Genomic DNA, 22,919 nt, shown 5'->3' on the forward strand with positions numbered 1-22,919 from the left:
TTCAGTTTGGAATGAACCATTAACACAAGCAGAGCTAACATAGGGTCTTGTAAGGCCCACTTTTTATTCATGTCATGCACATTCACATTTACATTTGAATCCACATTTGAAATGTGATTCAACATAAATGGCTTAATAAGCCCAAATGATTACACTCCCATCCAATCACCCACAGATACACACACACACACACAAACACACACAAACACACACACACACACACACACACACACACATACAAACCTAATGTAACATCAAACCTAGCTTTAACTATAAAACAACTCTTTCAATAAATGTAATTTAAGGCTTAATCTTAAAGTTGACCCTAATGACAAAACTACACATTCTGTCTGAAAATGTGCCCATACACTGACCTACAAAGATTCTGGTAGGTCATTAAATTGGAAAAATGTAAACTAAATTAAGCTTTCTAACAGACTCTTTTACTCACTCTTTTTACAGTGGCTAGTCTTGAATCTTGCATTCAAGTTTTATGCTGTCATCCCTCTTCTGTCAGCCCATATCTAAATGAAATATATTGCACTATGTGTGTCCATATTGTAATATATTTTAAATGCATTGCATTTTTATGTGTATGAATTGTGCAGGCAGGGAAGACTATATATATATATATATATATATATATATATGTATATATATATATATATATATATATATATATATATGTATATATATATATATATATATATATATTCACACAACAATATAAACAACTTTAATCTCAAAAAAGGATCATGTAAATGTCACGGACTGCTCCTCGCCCCATAGTCATATGGTACGGCCCACCGTGTGCAAGGCGATGCACCAATGTACTGTGTCTTTGTTTTTGTAACCACACCCCCCGGGATTGCACATAGGTGTATAGGGTTCAATGTTAATGTTGTGTGTCTATTTAAACCCCTGTCCATGTGTGCTCCCTTTGTTGGTCATTGTCACAACATTTGTGTTATTGTAGATCTTTGTAACCGTAATGATGGTTTGTGTAGTTCCAGTTTATGTGTTTGCGTCTTCCTTTAATGTTAGATGTATAGTCGTGTTTTCCGTAGGTGCTGTGTGTGAGTGCCACCTGTGTCATATACATTTTGTATTAATAAATGTGTTTCACCAACGAGGAAGTCTGTGTGTCCTCCCCCGCACCCTGTGGCACTCGGGCCACCACCATTACAGTAAAGATCATTTGGTGGTATGAGACAATGTACTGACAAAGAGATATATCCAGGAAAAAAAACACTTTAAAAACACGTTAAAAAATGGATTAAAAAATCGAACTGATAAGCTAAATGAGATGGGCTGCCTCCAGAGAGCATCTTCTTGAAGACACAGGTGAGAGAGAGAGAGAGAATTATGTTCTACTTAAAGAGATGTGAGTGAGATGTTGAAAGAAGTACAAAGTATGCTGGGTTCTGAACACACCCAGCAGGGGCAGACGTCACAGAGCAAAACCAGATCCTGCTAGACAGAAAAACAGCATGGCAACAGTCAGCCTTGGGGACTACAGGAAGAGAAACTGTATTCAGTGTTTTATTTGAGGGAAAAGTGTTTTATTTGAGGGAAAAGAATCCACAGCCATACATGCTCTCTTATTCTTTTTCACACACACAGAGAGAGAGACACACACACACACACAGAGAGAGAGAGAAAGTAGCATGAAAAGCCTGAATAGGTCACCTACATTTCTGCTTAAATTAATGTGTACCTGTAATCAGCCTTACTGGAGGTTTAGCAGTACTTAAAATGTGTGTATGCTTGCCGGCCTAACTGACATGCTTCATCCAGTGTTGGGTCTCGAATAAAAGCTGTTCTCGATAAGGGATGTGAACACACCAGATTGATTAGTTAGCATCTATACACAATATTGGCAAACAGTTAAAGAGCAACTGCAGCTCCTACCCTGCGGGGCAGAGAAGCCCACTCAGACCCTTCTGCAGGACCCCAGGATCTGCACCGTTCATCAAAAGCACAGTGAGACATCCAGAAGTGACTGTTCCAAACATTATTAGTCAAGACTACCCTTTGTCAGAAGTCTTTACACTCACACAACAAACACGGGTGGTGGGGCACAGTAGGAGAGGAGGGAAGATATCTTTGCCAATACACAATGGTTGACTCTTCTGCTCTCAGAGCTACAGCCTTTGCGAACATGATGAGTTAACCTGCCCATGATTGCACGTATTGTAAACATAGTGTAAAGGCGGTGTAAAAGTGGTGTAAACGTGGCGTAAAGGAGGTTATAACATGATGTAAAGGTGGTGTAAAAGTGGTGTAAACATGGTGTAAAAGTGGTGTAAAGGTGGTGTAAAAGTACTCAGTCTCTGGTTTTGCTCTACAGCTTCCTGCTCTAAAGACATCACAAAGTCTGCACACAAAGTGACTTCCCCTCCAGTGAGGGTCTGCATGGACACAAAGTAAAGAAGCATGATGACAAGATTGGCGAACGCTTCTCTGTATTCTGCAGCCGAGGAAGGGGATTAGAGGCTGTAGAGCATTTCTTTCTCTGACACACACTCTCACCTCCTCCAGGGCCACACCAGGGGCTCAAGCTCTGATAGGCTAAGCCGTCTTCTCCGAGCTAAAGGAATTTAGAGAGGTTTGGTTTATGATCTCTAGCAGCACGTAATTTAGTCCTCATGCTGTTTCCAGTTTAATCTCTAGGCTTCTGAAAGGTGTTAATGTTTTTAAAATGTCTGACACATTTCTGTATAGTCAGGATATTCAGAGCCTATAGATGGCTCCTAGGCACTGTCCAGAAATACATACACACACAAACACATAGCGCAAGTATTCATCAGAATGTGAAACATAGCCTGGAGACACACTGTGAAGCACATCAGGAGAAAAAAAAAAGTCTGAGGAGACATGCCAGTGTGCATGTGTGTGTGTGTATGTGTGTGTGTGTGTGTGTGTGTGTGTGTGTGTGTGTGTGTTCAGAGTGCCAGATGTGTGTATTGTAGGCGTGGGTGTAGGACACACAGCACTAACCACTTAGAGCTTAGAGTGTACTTGCATGCCTAAGGCAATATGAAGATGAAACAGAGAAAGCATGTTATGGCATCTTCATTATCATAGGAATGCTGTTTTTACAGTTCACTTTCATGGCTTGACAACATGCAAGTAGAGGAGGCATGCTGACAAACACTTATTTCAGCTTCAAAGGTCCAGACTAGATGGTTGTGTGTGGGGGGGTTTCAGACTGTAGGAATAGGATGAGGTCAACAGTGCGAGACTCAGAGCACTAATAGCACCCCTGTAGTATGGAGGCCAGGCAGAGCTCGACTGACATGAAGGCTGATTAAACCTAATCACCCAGCTGCTACGGAGCCTCCATGCACCAACACTAGGCCACGTCTGCCCTGCTTCACACGACATTCATATAAACCTATGAAACAGTAATGAGAAGGTACAGACTGCCTTTTGTCCTCTAGCCTCAGGGAAGTGCAATCACAGTGTCTGAAAATACAAGTACCTGCAGTACAAGCACCACAGCATCCAAAAATACAGCTACTCATAGTATACTACCACAGTGTCTCACAATACAGCTACTGGTAGTATAACCACAACGCTCTCACAATGAGATTAATTCTTCAATTCCTGCCACAATGAGCCAATAGCAGAACATCCTCAAATTTCCATATTGTTAATATCCAAAAGCACATTTGATGATCACTCCTTAAAACCAGTGTGACAGTGCTGTACTTTAACTTTCCAGTGCATGAAAGGCAACAAGATCAAAACCAAGAACAAGGACTGCTGGGTGCCTATTTAATTAATCACAAAATTTAATAAGCTCAGTCATCCCCAAATTGTGATCAAACCTGTCATTAAAAGGACCTTATAACAACTGCTTGGATCAGAGTCCATGTCTTAGGAGCCATGCTTCAGGCAATGGATTAGCATAGTGAAACAGGGTGTGTAACAGATAGTTACATTTACATTTACGGCATTTAGCAGACAGTTGCACGGTCTGGGATAATCTACAATACATCAGTGAAATAATGATTTGGAGGCCATGTTATTTGATCACAGTCGAGGGCGGGCAACCAGCCAGAGTAGGCCGCTTCCCAAGAGGTAAGGCACGCCCTCCAAACTAGTTTTCGGGAGCAGGCCAGCTGTGCTTTTGATCCTTTGTGGCTGGCTGAGGACCAGCAGCCTCACACTGCCATAGTCGAGGCCGACACCCCCTTAGGCCTCGTAAAGGATGCGAGGCCTTGTAAAGGAGATGTATTGGATGTCTGCCGCACGAGGGGCCTCTCAGCAGGCCAGCGCAGAGCGGATGGGGTCTCAGTGCCACTCAATCAGAGCAGGGCTGGGGTTGGGGCACGACCAAAGCAGCTCCACGTTAAATATGACTCCTTAGAGAAGGTGGCCCACCTCAGCGGCCGGCTGACACAAGAGCATGCATTCTGGTTAGAATCACGATGGCTCGTAGAAATGTACGCTCACACGCTGGCCCCACGTCAACCTCTAAGACAACAGCTATGGGGGGGCAGGGAGTGTCAGCTTGCTGTCTGCATAAAGAATGGCTAAAGTAGCCCACGTGGGAAGAACCACTTTAAAGTGCGGCTATTTACGCAGAAGTGCACAGAAAAGAATTCTTCTTCCCCAGAATACTGCCCACTGGCTTTTCTTGGTACTATCCACTATGAAGAAGGTAAAAAGCAGTCATAATAACATAATAAACATTCAGACACTGTTCAGAGTGTGTGAGGGAGGGAGATACTGAGAAAAAGGGAAATGGGCAGAAACAGAGTATGAGAAAGAAAGACAGTGAATGAGAAGTTGAGGTCTGTACCAGAGTTAATAGAGGCTGAAGACATCTCTTCCACAGTCTCTCATTCCCAAAGGGCATGCCTGTCATTAACCATCTCACAGAATGAGGGGAAAGAGAGAGTGAGGGAGAAAATGGAAGATAGTGGGAGACGGAAAGTCAGAGTGAAGAGCAGGAGGTGAATGTGTGGGTCTCCTGCAGTCCCTGGTGGCCAGTGGTCATGTCTATGGAGCTTCTACCTCAAGCTTCTGTCCACTAGAGCTACCAAATGTGTCTCTTTCATCTCAGTTCTGAATAAGTCCACAATTCATCAGCACCTCGGTTTGCCAGATCCATGTTATGGACATAATTCCATCACGCTCTCACTTCTGTTCTCCTCGGAAGGCAGATGCACAGTCTGTCAGCAAGCATGTCCATCTGGGAGCAGGGATACTGATCAACTGCCATATTAGGGTCAAATCGTTGCGGTCTGTTTGGTTGTTGTCTCCTCATTTAACCCCCATCGCTCTCTCTTTCTCTGCCCCCCGCCATCCTTTAAGTCGGTTTCACTTTGTAGTGTGAGTATTGAGACGCTGAACTCTGTCTGATTAGGCTGAGCTGGATCAGCGGTATGGCAGGCTGCTGGTAATGAGTCTCAAAGACGGCAGGCGAGAGGTTCATTCGGTCTCCTGCCCATCTCTCTGCTAGAGAGACTGAAAACACGGGTGGTGCTCATTTCTCGCTGCCTCCCTATCTTTCTCTCTCACTGTCTCCCTCTCTTTCTCCCTCTCTTTTTCTGTCTCTCTGTCTACCTCTCTTTCTCTGTCTCACTGCTTCTCTTTTCAGTAATTCACTTTCTTTGCCACCTATCTACGCCCATCCTCTTCATAAAACAATGCCTTCAGCTGTCCTTGTGAAGAGCCTGTGTAAACACCTCTGTGCACTGCTGGGACATAGTGCCCTCTCCTGGACAGAACGTGTATTTAACAATACTATTTACACACTGTATATTGATAATAACTCATTTTAGAACTCTTGGCACTGATGCAAACATTGATGCAAACAATTGATTTCATAGCCTTCTACCATTACAATTCAATAAAACTGAATCTTTTTGCACCCAGTGAAGAGAAAATATTTAGAAATCTCATATGAAGCCAAACAATCAAAAGACCTATTCCAGTGGTTTTAGATTTAGCAAATAAAAATATCTTCATAGTTGTCTGTGCTTGTTTCCATGTCCATGTATGTTAGACTTGCTGGGGACATTTCTGATCTGTGTGAGCGAGCCCCCTTTACTATACCTGTATGACAACCAGCCATAAATTAATATGAGCACTTGCAGTTTAGCAAGGCTTTAAAAGAATAATTCAGCCTTGGATTTCAAAATAAATAGTAATAGATTTAAATGGGTATTTTTAGGGTATTATTTGTCAACTGCTTGCTTTTCAAGGTGCAGACTATGTGAAACTGCCACAGAATCTGCCACGTCAAAGTATATAGCCATGTCTTGAACTTGAAAACCAATCTGTCAAAGAAAAAAACATATTAAACTGTTTCACAGGCTCAACAAAATTTGTTTTTGAGGTTTAACACTAGAACATTCATTTAAGACAGCAGGAACAACTGGAGATAATGAAATAATGTGCTGTTCTCCTGGCGTTAAATGCAACTTTGTTTACAGCGAAAAATACTTAAATTGATTAAACCTCACATTACTATTGAAGTCAATTGTAGTGGTATTTTATTTTATTCAACCTCATTAGGGCATCATTAGCATCAGTGCATTGAAATGAGCCATGTAATTTCTACATCCCTCTGGACCTTGAATACCTGCCATAACACTTGACATATCAGTAAAGTAAACAACACATCCTTGTATATTTAAGTGTAATTGAGTTCTTTCTAAGGTAATCATGGATATTAGTCAATCAAACAATCATCCAATCAGACAATCAATTACTCAGGCACTGTCAATTAGAGTGTGGATGTATACACACAATTACCTTAATTATTCATGTCTTGAAATGTAATTGTTTTGAAGCTTTCAGATAATGGTTCATTCCTTATTCACCATCACACACATACACTACACAATAGGGAAAGAAGGGGGGCTGAGCAAAAGAGAGAGATGCAGAAAAAGAGATAAAGAAATAGAGATAGAGAGAGCGAGCGAGCGAGCGAGAGAGAAGAGAGAGAGAGAGAGAGAGAGAGAGAGAGAGAGAGAGAGAGAGAGAGAGAGAGAGAGAGATAAGACCCTGTGGTAATAGGTAGGGGAAGTGAGATTAAAAGATATCTTTTCATGCTGTATCCATGACAATAATGAGCCCCTGGCTTTGATGCATTGCCCTGATTCTTGCTGGGTCTCTCTCTGCCTGCCACCCTCTGCCCCTTTCTTAAATGCTCTCTGCTTTAATTATTGGTCTCATTTCAGAAGGATTTATTTGCAACACTTTATTCAATAATGCATTACTTCAGTTATTAATTTGGGGGCATGATCTGAGTGGCTTACCACAGCTGACTGTTCAGTGCATTAGAACAAATTCCCTCCTCACACACTCACACACACAAACACAGAATAATTGTTTCAGCACCAGGACATCATCGTCAGCAGATGAGTTTGTCCTGATGTTTAGGCTGAGCAACAGGGATAATTCCACTCAACACGTGTGTCTCCACTTGAGTTGGCGGGAGCTTAGTCGAGGAGAACAGATCCCGCTCCTCACCAGCTTACACAGGCTATGCAGCACCAGAGTCGAGGCTGTCCCTGCTTGGACAGCCTTTATCCCAAGAGAATCTGCATCATGTGTGGAGTGTAGCCCATCACATGTAGCTTTGTAAAGAGGAATGCATAGCTGAGCTCAGACAGGGAGCTCAGACAGGGCACTCACAACAGAGCCAGGCTGCGCTCAGCACACCTTCTGGCTCTGGGTACCAGCACATGCTCCAGGAAGCCTCTGCCCCCACATCCATGTATATACATTTCCCCTTGGTGTAAACAGAAGGGATTCAGTTTTTTAATTGCCTCTATAATTTATCACCTGGATATTGATTTAATCTTACCCAACACACCCTTTGTACATACCAAAGGCCATGAAAGAGAGGCATGGGGAGAGTTAAGGAGAGAGACAGACAGACAGAGGGGCATATCCTCTGGAGCAAAGCGTGGGGAGGACACACACACACACACAAATACACACACACACATATACACACTTGTGTACACCTACACATATCAATCTTCTCTGTCTCACTGAATCTCTCTATTTTACCATTCATTTGAGCTCATACACATACATGCAGGCTTATTATTTAGAATTATTATTAGTAATATTATTCATCTTTTATTATTACTCCATTATTATTATTACTCCATTGCAAACATCAAGACCCTTCACTATTGCAAGCCAAAAGAATAATGATGATACATAAACACAAATTTTAAATGTTCTGTGTTTAAAGTTAACAAGAAATGTGTATTGAAACAATTTATGGAGCTACTCAAAAATAAAGACCTATACAATTGTGCTAATCTGTGTATATAGTATGCAATATGTACAACTGAGAGGTGGACTGGGCTTCAATTAACTTCAATTCTATATATATATATATAAAAGAAATCTAAGCTGTTAAAGCCCCTAATTTCCACCATTTCCCTCAGTCCCCTTTTATCAAAACTTTCAAGGCCTTATACTCTTTGGCTTTCACTGAAAACAGACAGGGAAGTACAAGGACCATGGGAAACTGGCAATGACTTGCCCTATAAAGTGTGTCTGTGTGTCTCAGCCTATTCACACCTTAGTTTTCAATAGCCTCGGTGCTAAAAGCACAAGGACGCTCTTCAGCTCAGCGGCAGTGCCGATGGCCCGCCAGTGTTGTGCCTTGTGAACGGTACCCATCAGTCATTTCACACTCACCTGCTGTGTAAACCAGCCTTGAAAACGCTGAGGGCCTTGTGAGCTGGCCCACCCCATAGCCAGAAAGGGACCACGCAACAACCCCAGGACGCCTCCAACAGGATCAAGTGCCCCAAGGTGCCTCCAGGCAGCAACACCTCCCAACACCACTAGATCAGCACTTCCTGTGCCAACACATAAGATCGCTGCTCACAGCAAGTGGGTTAGAGGCAGCATTTCTGGGAAAAGGTCAAGGGCGATGCTGCTTCCTTGAGATGTTGCTGAAATTAATATTTCATATTTTTAGGTGGAGTTTTTGAAAGGCCATAACCTTTTGGTGTCATATAGCATTTGGATATTGGGAGTCTGAATGCTAGTTGAAATGTGTTATTCTACTAAGCACTTGGCCTAATACTGCATGTGCTATAAATGGCAATGACTGATGACATAAGTAAAGTGCATTAGATGTATGAGATCAGAGCCCTCACAATTTTTGGTTGCAAAAAAAACTTGAACAATAAAAGGGCTCTAATGCTCCTAGTGCTGTATAATCGAGCCATACCTGAGAACACTGCTTTGGCTGTTTCGGAATGAAGCTTAATGAAGTTTAAATGAAGGCAGAAAGATAAATACTGTGTTATAGAGTCTCTAGAAGAACAGTTGCTAGCTGTAGTTTGTGTTAGAAGAAATTTTGCAAAACTCCATATCCTGGCTCTCTTTTTCCATTAACTGCACCCAACAGCTCACACCTACATCTATTTTAATGCACTAGTATAATTTCCTATATTTATGAAATAACAGTTAGCACAAATAACAACAGGCAGAAATGTGACCCTTTTTACCTCAAGGGTATTTTCTAGGATATTTTAAGAGTATTTTCAACAAAATATGCAAATTATTTATACATTTATTGGGCCCTGAAGAATGAGGAGTTTGCTGCTCTCCACGTATGTGAGCTATTGTTTCCAAGGACATCATTAAAATCTTCCCTTAGACTGCATGCATTAAAATTACAGCCCTCACCAATTTCTCTCTCTCTCTCTCTCTCTCTCTCTCTCTCTCTCTCTCTTTCTCGCTCCTCCTGCCTCTCTGCCTCCTCCCCACTATCTTTCACTCTCTCTCTCCCTCCAACCAGCCCCCCTTGGCTTTTTTTCCTCTAACCTGTGACATAATGAAGGAAGAGAGCAATTATTGCAGTATGCTCACCAAGTAAACACACATTCTGACACCCCTCCCACACACAGTCTCTCTCTTTCCCTTACAATGCACATACACATGCAAATGCACACTGACATGAGTAATAAAAACTTGCAACACACAAGCTGTAAGCTATTAATGCAATCAACAAAGAGTTCTGTTCAGTTCCAGAAGGTGATCAGGTGATGAGTTTGTTTTCATCCCGTATCTGCTGCATTCCTGTGCCATCTGGCTGCATGGTCTGTGCATTTATGGACACGGTGACAAAGTTGCCAGGAGGGTACTCGGAATTACGGCATGTATAAGATAGAAGAGCACTGCAGAAAACATCCATAGCAGCAAATGCAAGAAGAAACTACAGTATGGGCCAATGACATAGGAAGTAAGTCCTTAAATGTGTGCATCGCAGGCCTAGAAGATGAAGGTTTTGCCCATTTCAACTAACTTCTGGCTGTTTGTTCAGTTTGCATTTACTGCACTTTAATAAATTTGACAAGACACAGGCCCAGGAGAGGATCCCAAGAAACTGCTCTGGACAGAGTGTCAGAAGCTGTAAGGATTTCAGTGGACCAGCTAACGAAGAGACACTAGCAGACCTGTTCCATCCTCTTAATTCTTTTTAACATGAAAGCACTATTCTCTCCACCACTGAAAGTAGAGATGCAGACAAAAAGCAAGGAACTGAAGTGCTGTTTGTGGTTGTTGTTGTTGTTGTTGTTTTGTTGTTGCTTTCATTATACTCAATGGCTGCTGAAACATATAATAATGAAGTAGAATTTAACAACCTTGCCCTGGAGAACACAATCATTTTTTTCTACTATTAGCATGCTTGTTCTCTTTTTCCTCTCATAAATAAACTAGCTTGTGGGTTTTATGTGGAAGTAGTGCTAGTGGCCTGACCAGGCTTGGCTACAGCTACAAAATGTGGCCATTTGTACTAATGAGGCCCTCATTACCGAATGAGAGCTGAAACTTTCCATACCCCCAAGTCAGTTTGTTCCATATGCCGTAAGTGGTTGGATAAACAGCAAACAACTAAACAAGTAAGGCAATAATGGAGGAAATTAGAGGCACCTTCAGTATAATGTATAGAATGTTCTGTAAATGCTAAACTTTGTAAAGTGAGATTTGAGTCAAATTAAGTGAGATTTAAATGTTACTTTAAAAACCAGGAGATGAACCCACAATAACCCAGGAGAAATTACTTAACCTCAGATCGACTTTGCAATAGACACTGACAGAGTTTTAAAATGTGTCACGGATCGCGAGGCACGTGGTTTGGGCAGCCACGTGCTGTAAGAGGACCTTTGTTTGTGGCCACGCCGGCACACACCTGCGCCTCGTTTCGTCTGTGCGTATTTAAACCCACTTCAGGGCGTTGTTGGTCATTGTTGACGTAACGTGTTAATGTGGTGTGTTATTGTCAATGGTACTGTTAAACGTTATCTTCGTTGTTGTTATTATTAGGTGTATACGTGTTTATCATCCGTATTTAATGTTATCCGTTTCTTGTTTGTATTAATCGTGTGTGAATCTTGTGAGTGCCGTTAGCGTTCTATGTTAAATGTTAATAAATGTACGTCCCAGACGTTGGAGTCTGTGCGTCCTGGCCCTCGCCCTGCTGCACTCGGGCCACCCCGCATTACAAAATGTAGATTATATCACATTTCTAATTAAGTGTACAAAAGATTCCAGTATTTGCCATCATTAACTGTCAATTAGGTCAAATTTACTTAATATAGTTTACAAGTTTGAGACTGAAGAAACAACATCTGGTGAATATTTGTGTGGCTCATGTCATCCCATAAAAGGCATGAAAGGCTTCCCGCTAGCCTTTGTCCAATACACACTCATAGTGCCTCCTCTCTGAGCCTAATTATCAAAGAGTTTAACAACTGTCTGGTGAATGTGCTTCAACGGGACTAGGCAGTACGTAAGAAGTTAAGTATCAGCATTGCTGGGGAAAAAAATAACTAAGAATAGACATCTTGTATAGATAGATAAACACAAATAACTTCATTAATCCCTAAAGGAAATTATTTTGTAACAGCAACATACAAGGCACATTAAGTACAGAGGACACTACAAAATCTAACAAGGGCACTCATTTCCCAGACAATAGATGATAATCAGGTAAGTGGTAGACTGTATTACGGTAAAATGTCAAGTGATTATACTAAAGACTCATTGTCAAGTGATTATCCACTACTGGATAATGTCATCGTCTAGAACAGGACGAAGTCAAAAATAAAGCGCTGATTAATGAGCAGTAGAAAGATCAAACAAATAAATACAATGCAAGAAAGGAATGTAGCATGTTCTGTGGCTATATGTGGTCCTGAGAATTGTTCAAGAAGCTTATCTTAAGTTAAAAGAATGAGATGGGTATGAACCGCTTCCTGTTCCAATAATTCCACCACCACCTACCAGCTCTAGAATCCAAGAAAGTCGCAGTGACCTGTTCCGCCTTCCTGAAGTTCAACCTGCTGACATTGTCAGCCTTAGTGCCCTCCCTCAGCATGCTACAGCGTAGAAGACGGAGCTGAACACAACTGGCAGGGAACTCATCTTCAGCATCCTGCCTCCTCTGAAAGACCCCCAGCCTTAGGCTGCATTCTCATCTGAGCAATTTCAAATGACTTTAGAAATCTCACAGTCTAATTTCTAATTATTTTTTTATTCATTTGACCCACAAATTTCTACAAAAGTGACAACTTGATGCTATTCGAGTGAAAACGTTCAAGATTAGAATTCTAAGTCTAATTGTGAAGATGAATCATTGAAATAAAATGACTTATTGCTCCTTTAAACTTAACACTTATAAGAAGCAGCATGAGGATCATTTAGCATGAAAAGGGGTCAATTACAAGTCACGTTTTATCGTTTAACTACACTTCAGCTACAGTGGTATCCTGGCAAGAAAGTAGCCTACTTTCATTGACCTCTCCTCATAAAAAAAGCAGCCATTTTTCATTAACACTACCAGTTTTGACTGAAATTTTTACCCATGGGTTTCTGTCAAGGAAGAACTCCCAGGCTACCACTATACATTTACATGTCTGTAGTTTTAAACTGGAATTAACTGTGTGTTAATTGACTTCAGACTTCTGACACACATTTGACAAAAACATAACGAAAGAAATAACCACAAGCTACTAAATTATTATCTTTTAATTAATTACAACAATAGGCTATATCACAAAGTAATTATCGCTGAAAATATTCACTTTCTATAATTTATAGGCCACTGCTAAATAATCATAAGTAGCTAACGGGCCTAAATAATCGTTCGAACAGAAGTGAAGATAGCTGTCTTAATCAGACTAATACGGGCTATGTAATGTGTTATTGAAACAGTAAAGAGAATGGAAGACGCCAGTTTGATTTCAATTAAAGCGTTTTGAAGTATAACCAGCATATGCAGTCCCAACCACAGGGAACATCAGCTTGCTGTCGACTGGCGGCGCTAAACATCGTTCGACTGTTTTCCTTTCAGCACGCTCACGAAGAAGAAATAGACGCATCTCGTCCTATCTATCCCTTCGCCAAATAAAGTAGTTATATTAAGAAAATAATAATATAGTTTCCATGCCATTAGTAGCAGACAAATAAATCAAACGCCTCATACAGTACTGTTAAAATAATCATTTAGTTTAATAAATGTTGACCGTTCTATACATTCGTGTTCACAACGCGAATGAATTCTGCCCAGATACTGCTCGTTTCACGTACCTGTCGCAATGAGATGACGCGGAATGTGTAGTTATTTGTATTGTTTTGATTAGTACAATTCCATTTCATAAAGATTGTTCTGAAGTCCTCAGTTTCCGTCAAACTACAGGTCAGTGTGTACTTCGAAGGTGACCGTGGCTTGGTCTGTGTTCCTTTAATTTCTTTTTAAAATCCAGAATAACCTACAGAAAAATGTAAGCAGGTATGGTTAGTTCTCTAGCTAGCTAACCTATTTTAGGTGTGTGGCTAACGCGAGAAGCTAAGTAAGTTTTTCTCATCTGTTCAGGAAACGTAGCCGTTGCAGTTCTGTTTCCTGGGCATTAACTTGTGCTTAGTGGCTACGTTATGTAGTAGACCTATAAGCTGCATGGACAACAGTAATCACCATTTAAACTGTATAAATAAGACAATATTGTAATACTTTCGGTCCTTAAATTTGGATGGCGAAGGGTCCATTTTTGAAGCTGGATATCCCATTTTTGTATTTGTAGCAAGGTTACGTAAATAACGGTAGCTGTCTGATTATTGTATCCTGAAACGTTTATGCTCAGCGGCATGTGATATTAATGACTTAGTCGAACCTTTATTATGAAATGTAGGTTGGACCGTTTCGTCCAGTGATTGAAACGACTGTCACAGGACAGCAGCTCTGATGTGTGATTATTTTGAGTGTTAGTCGATGTGACGTATATGTCGTGCAGTTCACCACCGTGTGAAAGTGAGGTCAGAGGTCATGGAAGAGCAGAGTGCTTCGCCTGGGGCAAACACAGATAACAGCAGCCAGAGAAATGGAGAGGAGGTAAGGCAAGGAGGCGACATAGAGGCTGGTGTTGATTTACCTTGTTTAATCTGTCTATGGCTACGTTCACTTTACACACCATGTTGTTCAATTCCGTTTTTTTTCCGATTGAAATCTTGACGGTTCACATTCATAATTGCAAGTGACCTGTATCTGCAATGTGAAGGCATATGTCATGCGAAACAGACGCAATTGCATATTAATACGTTTTTTTTGCACAAGTCACCAGTGTTAGCAAGTACAGAAAACTTCATAGTTGTGAGGGGACATTAAAACCGCAGAATGGACGGGATAGTAGCTCATATATGCACTGTATTTTGCGTTGGAGAACGGCGAACAGTTCGTCAGCTGTAGCCTACATGATCTGGTCGAGAGGTCTGGAAAAAAAAGCTTTTATGTTAGCTTTTGTTTTCGCAGCTACTGTGTATTTCCTCCATTGTTTTGATGAGGGCAATGCTAAGCGCATGCGTTAGGGCAAAAAGCCACGTGAATTCTGATCTGACGGTTCTCATTCAAGTCGCATGGCCACGAATCTGATCTAGGGCCACATATAAATCTGACTTTAAAAGATCGGATTTGTGTGTCCACAGTCCTAAGAAAAAATATATATTCGAGTCACATTTAAGTCATAAAATAGGATTTGAGTCGGATTTCAGGTTGGACATGTGAATGCAGCCTATATGTTGATTTAACTTGTTAAAACTGTCTGTGTGTTATTGCTTTGATGAGCAATGAAGCACATTTGCAGACAAAAAGAACCGTATGCTATCAAAGTCTCTGGACACATTATCAGGGATATTTCCTGGTTTTCAAATAGAAAGTGTCACCAAGTGTTATTCCAAATCACATCTCTCTGAATTGTTAGAGGTTCATCCTGATATTCTTAAGAGAATGCTCCTTTTAGTATCTGAGTGCACAGAAGTCACGTTTGTGTTTTGAAAAACAGCCACCATTAGTGATGTTCCTAGGCTTAGTGTGTGTTATGGGTCTTTGAACAGTTATACATATTATAAAACAGACAAGAGTAGTGCTTCGAACTTTTCCTTACAGACAGCTCTGCTTTGATGTGTTTGATTACATAAAATATGAACAGACAGGAGAAGAGACTTGATTCAGCTGTGTCTTTGGTCATGCAGAAGCCACGCAGAGCAAGCTGGACCAAAGGGAGGAAGAGGAAGAAGCCGATGAAGGACAGCAACGCTCCAAAAGCCCCACTAACGGGTTACGTGCGGTTTATGAACGACCGGCGTGAGCAGCTGAGGGCCGAAAGACCCGACGTCCCCTTCCCCGAGATTACCAGGATGCTCGGCAACGAGTGGAGCAAGCTGCCTGCCGATGAGAAGCAGGTGCGCTTGCAACTCAGCCGCTCAGCCTGTCCTCGAAGGACCACACTCACCAAGTGGAGTGGACATTCTACACACACGACCAGTTATCTCCTCCTACCTGTGATGACACACCACCATCTCACATCTCTCACGCTCAGATGTGAGATGGGTGGTGTGTTATGTCGGCTTTGACTCCTGACCTTCTTCTCAACTGTCTTTCTACAGAGGTATTTGGATGAAGCAGAGAAGGATAAGGAGCGCTATATGAAAGAGCTGGAGAAGTATCAACAGACTGAGGCCTATAAGCATTTCACCAGGAAGGTGCAGGAGAAGCAGAAGGGGAAGAGGCTGCGAGGAGGTACAGATCAAAACCTTGCATGTGACAGCACTGTGAACAGGGAGGTGCAGATCAAAACCTTGCATGTGACAGCACTGTGAACAGGGAGGTACAGATCAAAGCCCTGCACTTGACAGCACTGTGAACAGGGAGGTACAGATCAAAGCCCTGCACTTGACAGCACTGTGAACAGGGAGGTACAGATCAAAGCCCTGCACTTGACAGCACTGTGAACAGGGAGGTACAGATCAAAGCCTTGCACGTGACAGCACTGTGAACAGGGAGGTACAGATCAAAGCCTTGCACTTGACAGCACTCTCTTGTTCACTCAGAATGCCTATCTAGAAAATGCAAATACAGTATTGAATCAGAGACTAGGCAGCATGCAGGTATTAACTAATTAACTAATTGTCTGCACTGATTATATGAGAATAACTGTCATCATATTACCTAATTATTTTTAAAAATGCCCTGACATCTCTGCTGTCAAATTAGTAAAAAAGGCTTTAAAAGTAAAATAAGTAAGATCTTGGACCTGCTACTATCCAGTCCTTCCACATTTCTGCAAAATCTGTGTGCACTGTGCTATCTTCTAAGGTGGATGAATTTATTCTGAAGAAATAAATGCGCAGCTTTAAAATGAATAATATTGTATGTAGCTGCTTAGCTTCACTGAGAGATCAACTTTTCTTGTGAGGTGTGGAATAAGTATTATTAACTCTACCTCCCTATTATATAATTAAACTCAAACAAAAGGAACTATTAGTCAAGGTTAGCTGACTGATTATTCTTTTCTGAAAATTGTGTTCTCGGTGGCATGTGATGATTATGATGATGATTATTATTATTGTTATTATTTTTATTTAAATGGTCACCTAACAGTAATTGCATTCTTTCTAAGTTAAACAATAGGCTATTTGCTCTTCTGAAAATTTAAAACCTAACAGTTTAGATTTACTATATATAAAAAAATACAAGCCCCACAGTGGGAACTCAATACTGCAGAAGTCAGTACATCCTTTATTACTGAGATTCAGATCTTTTATTTTTTCAGTACTTCGTTATTTTTGAGGGCAGACTCAGTCCTCCTCAGCATGAAGGATACCAGTGTTGCACAGTTTTCTGGAGAGATGTTCTGAAATTCATCAGGCACTGTTTTTTTCAGCTCTTCTTGGCTGGAGTGGTTGTGTTGCTCTACCTTTTTCAAATACCCAAAGGTGTTCAAGTCAAACGGCATACTTGGCCAGGTCATAGTTTACATTTTTTTCTTCCTTAGGAACTCGTGTGGTTGAGCTGGAATATTCCACTTCTGCCAAGCTTCCAAATGATGGGAGTCATTTTGTCAGCTAGTATTTGGTATATCCATAGGCGTTCATGGTGCCATCTAGAAACATTCCCACGTCCGTGCTTCACTGTCAGGACTGTCACGCTCCCATCTCCATGCTTCAGTATCAGAACTATCGAACTCGCACCTCATGCTTCATGGTCAAGACTATCACACTCCCCACTTGTGCTTCACGGTCAGGACTATCACACTCCCACATCAGTGCTTCATTGTGAGGACTATCATACGGTGCAATTGCTCCCAATATTAATCAGGGTTCATTTCAGGTTCTTAACAAATTTTAATCTTGCAGTTTTGTGGTGAAGAACAAGCAAGTTTTGTTTTTTTTTTGTTTGGGGTTTTTTTGTTTGTTTTTTTGTTTTTTAACTTTGGACAACGTCCATAAAGGTTGACTTTATATTGTGTCCTTTGCATTGTCTGAGCTGTCACAGATGCTTTGTTTTCCATTTATAACCCCTGTGCCATGATTGTTCATAAGAGAAAATACTTTACTTGTCAACTCAGAAATAATGCAGCTATTGATACAATTTTTAATTTATTGATGTTTAAGCGATATTGCACTTCAGCTGTATACTGTACATACAATATATCTGAAAAAGAGTCCATGGGAGAAATGTGAATGACTGACAGACTGTAAGTTCTTTTGAAACTCAAAGCCCATCCATTATTCTCATGTGTCTTTGTTGTATTAGAGCTTTGGAAATGCCCTTTAGTAGAGGGGCCATTTATGCCGGTTGCTTAACTCAGTATCTTATCGCTGCTAGATGGAAGGAAGCCTTCAGACAGGGAACATTAATCAGCCACTACTGGCTGCTCTTAATCTCTTTCTCTTTGGAACAGATGTGGGCCGGCAGTCTGCCAGGGAAGCTCTCCACGAGGTAAGAGCAGCTTTAATTCCATGCTGAACACACAGCAGCACTCTGTCTTAAAGGAGAGACAGCGGGTTGGCCCTTTTCACCTCTCTCTCTCTTTCTCTAAGCTGTTCGAGCTCTCATCAGTTCTTACACTCAGGGCTGAACCTATCACTGGGTGCTGGAGCTTCCGTTCTCATTTAGGAAATTAAATAATGTCATTACCAAGCTTCCAGTTACCAGCTGTCTGAGACTTAATGGGACCCAGCAGACATGGGGCTTGGTGAAATTAGAGTCCCCTGGTGCATGATGTATGTTGTATTCACACTGAAATGGATAGGGGCGGGTGAGCGAGCATTACTTTAGCTCCTTTGAGGAATACTGAATACTTTGGAATACTGAAATTTTATCTAGTGAAGTCATCTCTCTCTCTCTCTCTCTCTCTCTCTCTCTCTCTCTCTCTCTCTCTCTCTCTCTCTCTCTCTCTCTCTCTCTCTCTCTCTCTCTCTCTCTCTCTCTCTCTCTCTCTCTCTCTCTCTCTCTCTCTCTCTCTCTCTCTCTCTCTCCACCCCCCCAACTGTCAGAATGATGGCGGTTTGAAGGATCGCTCTGTGTTTGATATTCCCATCTTCACTGAGGAGTTCCTTAACCATAGCAAAGGTGGGTTATTGCATTCCCCGGATTACAAATATTTGAGCTGGTCATAATTTAACAACAACCATTACATTCCAAAATCCAAAGTTTCATCTCTATATGTTTCCATCTACTGGGTTAAGGCAAATGCACTTCCTGAAGAGAAGTTTCCAGTAAGTTTCAAATTTCTGAAAAAGTGTAGAATTTGCCAAATACTATCATCTTAAATGGTTTGTGTTTATTGCCTTCTAAAGCAGAACAAATGCAAATATGCCACTCTGTTATGTAACGCTGTATTACAAGTCATTCTATTTATTAGTCTCTCTGTGTACATTTTTGCATGCTTAAATACATTACATGATATATCAAGTAATTTCTCTTCATCCTTTGTTAGACAATTACATTTATGTCACCTTTTTGTGACCTCAAAGTGTGGAAGTTTTGTCTAATGTAATGTCCATCCAGTTTAAATTAGCAGCATAAAAATTCTTTTTGTTTTCCCTTGCATATTTAACTTTTGAAAATACAATCATGTGGTGATCTGTGTTAACTATGTACCTTGAGCCATTTATGTTAAATTACTTTATGTAGGTAATCACAATAGATGGCATAAAATGAAATGAAAAGGTAGCACCATATGACACACAATCACCACAGAAATGACCTAAATATGATTGATGTGTGTGGTAATTGGCCAGTCTGCAGTGACTGGACTCAAGCACCTCAGAGGCTGAACTCCAGCTCCAGTTGAATGCTTTCCTGTTCGTCAGTTAATTATTAAGGTCTCACTGTCCTGTCCTCTCTGTTCATTACGATTATTTGTAGTCATTTAAAAGATACCGGAGGCTGCAAACCCTTAAGGGACAAAGGTGGTGTAACTGTTAGGTAGCGTAACTGGTGTATGTGTGTATGGATGTGTTTGCTTGTTGGGGTTTTTTCCCCCAGCGCGCGAGGCAGAGTTGCGGCAGCTGCGGAAGACCAACATGGAGTATGAGGAGCGGAATGCGGCTCTGCAGAAGCATGTGGAGAGCATGCGCGGTGCTGTGGAGCGCCTGGAGGGAGATGTGCTGCAGGAGCGCACACGCAACAGCCTGCTGCAGCAGCACCTGGATACACTCCGCTCAGCACTCACACACAGCTTCTCCAACGTGCCCCTGCCTGGTGAGACACACAAACGCGCATGCGTACATGCAACAGGCTGCTGCTGCAGCACCTGGATACACTCCGCTCAGCACTCACACACAGCTTCTCCAACGTGCCCCTGCCTGGTGAGACACACAAACACGCATGCGTACATGCAACAGGCTGCTGCTGCAGCACCTGGATACACTCCGCTCAGCACTCACACACAGCTTCTCCAACGTGCCCCTGCCTGGTGAGACACACAAACGCGCATGCGTACATGCAACAGGCTGCTGCTGCAGCACCTGGACATACTGCGCTTCTTCACACAGCTCCAAACTGATTCTCCAAAATGCCCTGCGCGGTGACATGCACACATGCAACAGGCTGTTACAGTACAGCATGCATGTAGACACAGCACACATGGTGCGGGTCTCAGGGCAGTCTGTCTGTTTATACAAATATAGACACCACTTTTTTTATTTGTGTTCAGAAATGTAGACCCTGAAGCCTGTAAATAACAAGTAGTGGATAATTATAAGCATGTAATTGATGTTATATACAGTATTGCCTTCCATTCTTCACTGATTCATTTAAATGATTTAATACAAATAATATAAGTAAAATATTTTCCACCAATTGTGGAATTAGTAATATGCCATGAGCGAAGAGGCTGTGACCATTAAAGGCTTTTAAAATTATGAGAAAGGCTTTGTTGTCAGTGCTGAACTTGATATGAAGGCAGTGCAAATTGAATAAGTGGAGGTAATGTGCTCTGTTTGTTTTCCTGGTAAAGACACAGCCTGCTGCATTCAGAACTAACTGATGCTTACATAAAGAGACAGCAGGGCAGCTCGCCAGCAACAGATTGCAGTAGTCTAATCTAGGGAAAGCACATACTAGTTTCTAAATGCCATTTCTGACTGGCATGTCTCTTATTTCGGAGATCTTTGTTAAATGACAAGATGCATCTTTAGAGATGTTACATATATGGGATGTAAATGGTAAACCTGCATCAATAAGTTGAACAACTGTCCTTAACTATAACTTTTACTGAAATTATAACTTGGACTATAACTCTTACTATAACTCTTAGCTGAACTCAAAAAAACATCAAGGTCTATTATGAACTTGACACGCTTAACTTGAGCAGATTTGGAACCAAACATGAGTATTTATATTGTAGTAGAATGTAGAACAAATGCATTTCTGGTCTTTAACATAGTCTTCTATTTTGCATAACTGTGGAATCTTGGCAAACTGATGATTTTTTAACTTTGTAAATCAAAGCGACCGGAGTAATGAAAGCGATGGTAATGTTTGAGAATTACACTTCCAAGGACCTGAATATAAAGAGAGAACAATGAGGCCTAAACCACAGCTATGTGGGACACTATATAGCACTAGTTTAGTTTCCTCTGGTTGTTTGTAAAATATTTTTCTAATATTTAACATTCATAAAAGTAAAAGTAACTTTTTTAATGTGGCACTATAGTTTTCTTGGTGCACTGATGCTGTTCAGACTCATTTGCAAAATTGAGAAAACTTTAATACTGTGATATGAATAAAACATATCATATCATTTTTTGCCTTTAGGAGTATTATTGACCAGCCTTTATGGAGTTTGTGCTCTCTGGCACCCTCATATGTTAATGTGCTCTGGTCTTGCAGGGAGTGGAGAGACTGCCAGTTTAGACTCCATCGATTCCTATATGAAGAAGCTCCATGGCGTTGTGGTGTCCAGCCCTCAGGAGCACGAGCACCTTATTAGTTTGGTGCGAGAGGTAGTCAGCCGCCTCGACAGGTAAATGCTGCTCTCATACAATGTTCTACATCATAAAACTGCTAACACAAACCATATGCTTTATTTAATAACTACACTCATATGATTATACACACTGAATAATCACTATTGGGTACACAATCTCTAAAGTCCTACCTAACAGTCTTCCCTACATTATACATTCAATTGTCATTTTGTAACCATCCAGCATTGCAGGCTCCTGACCCCATGCTGTCAGCCTTAACTGATCTTTTTCAGGACTGACCTAGTTTTGAGCAGATGTTAGCTGGATGTTTTCAATATAGTAAAGTGATATAAGTGTTCCAGCATATATGTACACAAAATATCCAAATATTACTAACCTGTTTTCAAACGGCTCATGTATGAAAGTGGCTACTGGAAACATGGCACAATTATGCAGAGAACAAGACAAGTTACCAACAGTAAATTTAACTAAGTAAAATTAACTCATGGACAAGATTGGTATCTTATAAGAAAAGCTATAGTGTATATTGTAAACTGGCCTCTTGGTACACTACATTTTTACCAGCTACATTTTACAATTATAGATTTTTTTATTTTTTTTTTACTTTACTTTTGGTGGCTGGAATTATAATATTTCACCAGTAACAACTATCACTTTATTGACTCAATTATACTAAATTTTTGTTTTTAAAAAAATCTTTAAAAAATTGAAGCGATGACCTTCTTTAAGATGGAAATTATTCCATACAGAACTAGTGCATAATCCAGTATGCAGAGACCTGTACTGTTGTGACCTGAAGTTTAGTGAGTGAGGATAGCAGATGTTAGATGGCAGTCCTAACCATGGCTTTGCTCAATCTTTTTGCAGGTAATTGGAGGGCTCTGATTGCAGGGCTATGGGATCTGAGATTCCCTGAGCTCCGTTTTATTCATGGCACGCATCCCCCCCCCCACCCCCCTTTTTTAAGACTTCTTTTACTACACACAATTATTCAAATGTTGATTATTTATTTTTTTCTACAGTACTATTTTTTACCTGTTTGTTTACTTCATTAGTTTAGCAATTTATTGTTTACATACAAACATTTTCCATGCCTGGCTTTCATTTATTTATCTAGCTGATATAAAATGTGCTTTAAAAAATCCTCA

The 22,919-nt window shown here is 41.0% G+C and overlaps 1 protein-coding gene across 3 annotated transcripts; it reads left to right on the top strand.

Moving 5' to 3' along the window:
* The first annotated feature begins 13,571 nt into the window (after positions 1 to 13,571).
* hmg20a (high mobility group 20A) lies at positions 13,572 to 22,919 on the top strand. 3 transcript variants are annotated; one of them, XM_035523823.1, is made up of 9 exons: positions 13,573 to 13,699; positions 14,292 to 14,389; positions 15,526 to 15,735; positions 15,940 to 16,072; positions 18,237 to 18,274; positions 18,832 to 18,907; positions 19,826 to 20,041; positions 21,674 to 21,806; positions 22,639 to 22,919. In XM_035523823.1, the coding sequence occupies exons 2-9, from the start codon at positions 14,324 to 14,326 to the stop codon at positions 22,640 to 22,642; spliced, it is 876 nt and encodes a 291-aa protein (XP_035379716.1). In that variant the 5' UTR covers positions 13,573 to 13,699; positions 14,292 to 14,323; the 3' UTR covers positions 22,643 to 22,919. The 3 variants fall into 3 exon arrangements, with proteins under 3 accessions (XP_035379717.1, XP_035379716.1, XP_035379719.1); XM_035523824.1 differs by lacking the exon at positions 22,639 to 22,919 and having other exon boundaries at positions 13,572 to 13,699; positions 21,674 to 21,810; XM_035523826.1 differs by lacking the exon at positions 14,292 to 14,389.

This window comes from Electrophorus electricus, chromosome 2, assembly GCF_013358815.1.
Source record: "Electrophorus electricus isolate fEleEle1 chromosome 2, fEleEle1.pri, whole genome shotgun sequence".
Taxonomy (NCBI): domain Eukaryota; kingdom Metazoa; phylum Chordata; class Actinopteri; order Gymnotiformes; family Gymnotidae; genus Electrophorus; species Electrophorus electricus.

Bases quoted from the DNA above. Each gene is read 5' to 3' on its own strand.
- hmg20a (XM_035523824.1), top strand. From the start codon at position 14,324: ATGGAAGAGCAGAGTGCTTCGCCTGGGGCAAACACAGATAACAGCAGC. The intron at 18,275-18,831 runs GTAAGAGCAGCT...CCCAACTGTCAG, and splicing joins CCAGGGAAGCTCTCCACGAG to AATGATGGCGGTTTGAAGGA. The intron at 18,908-19,825 runs GTGGGTTATTGC...TTTTTCCCCCAG, and splicing joins GTTCCTTAACCATAGCAAAG to CGCGCGAGGCAGAGTTGCGG.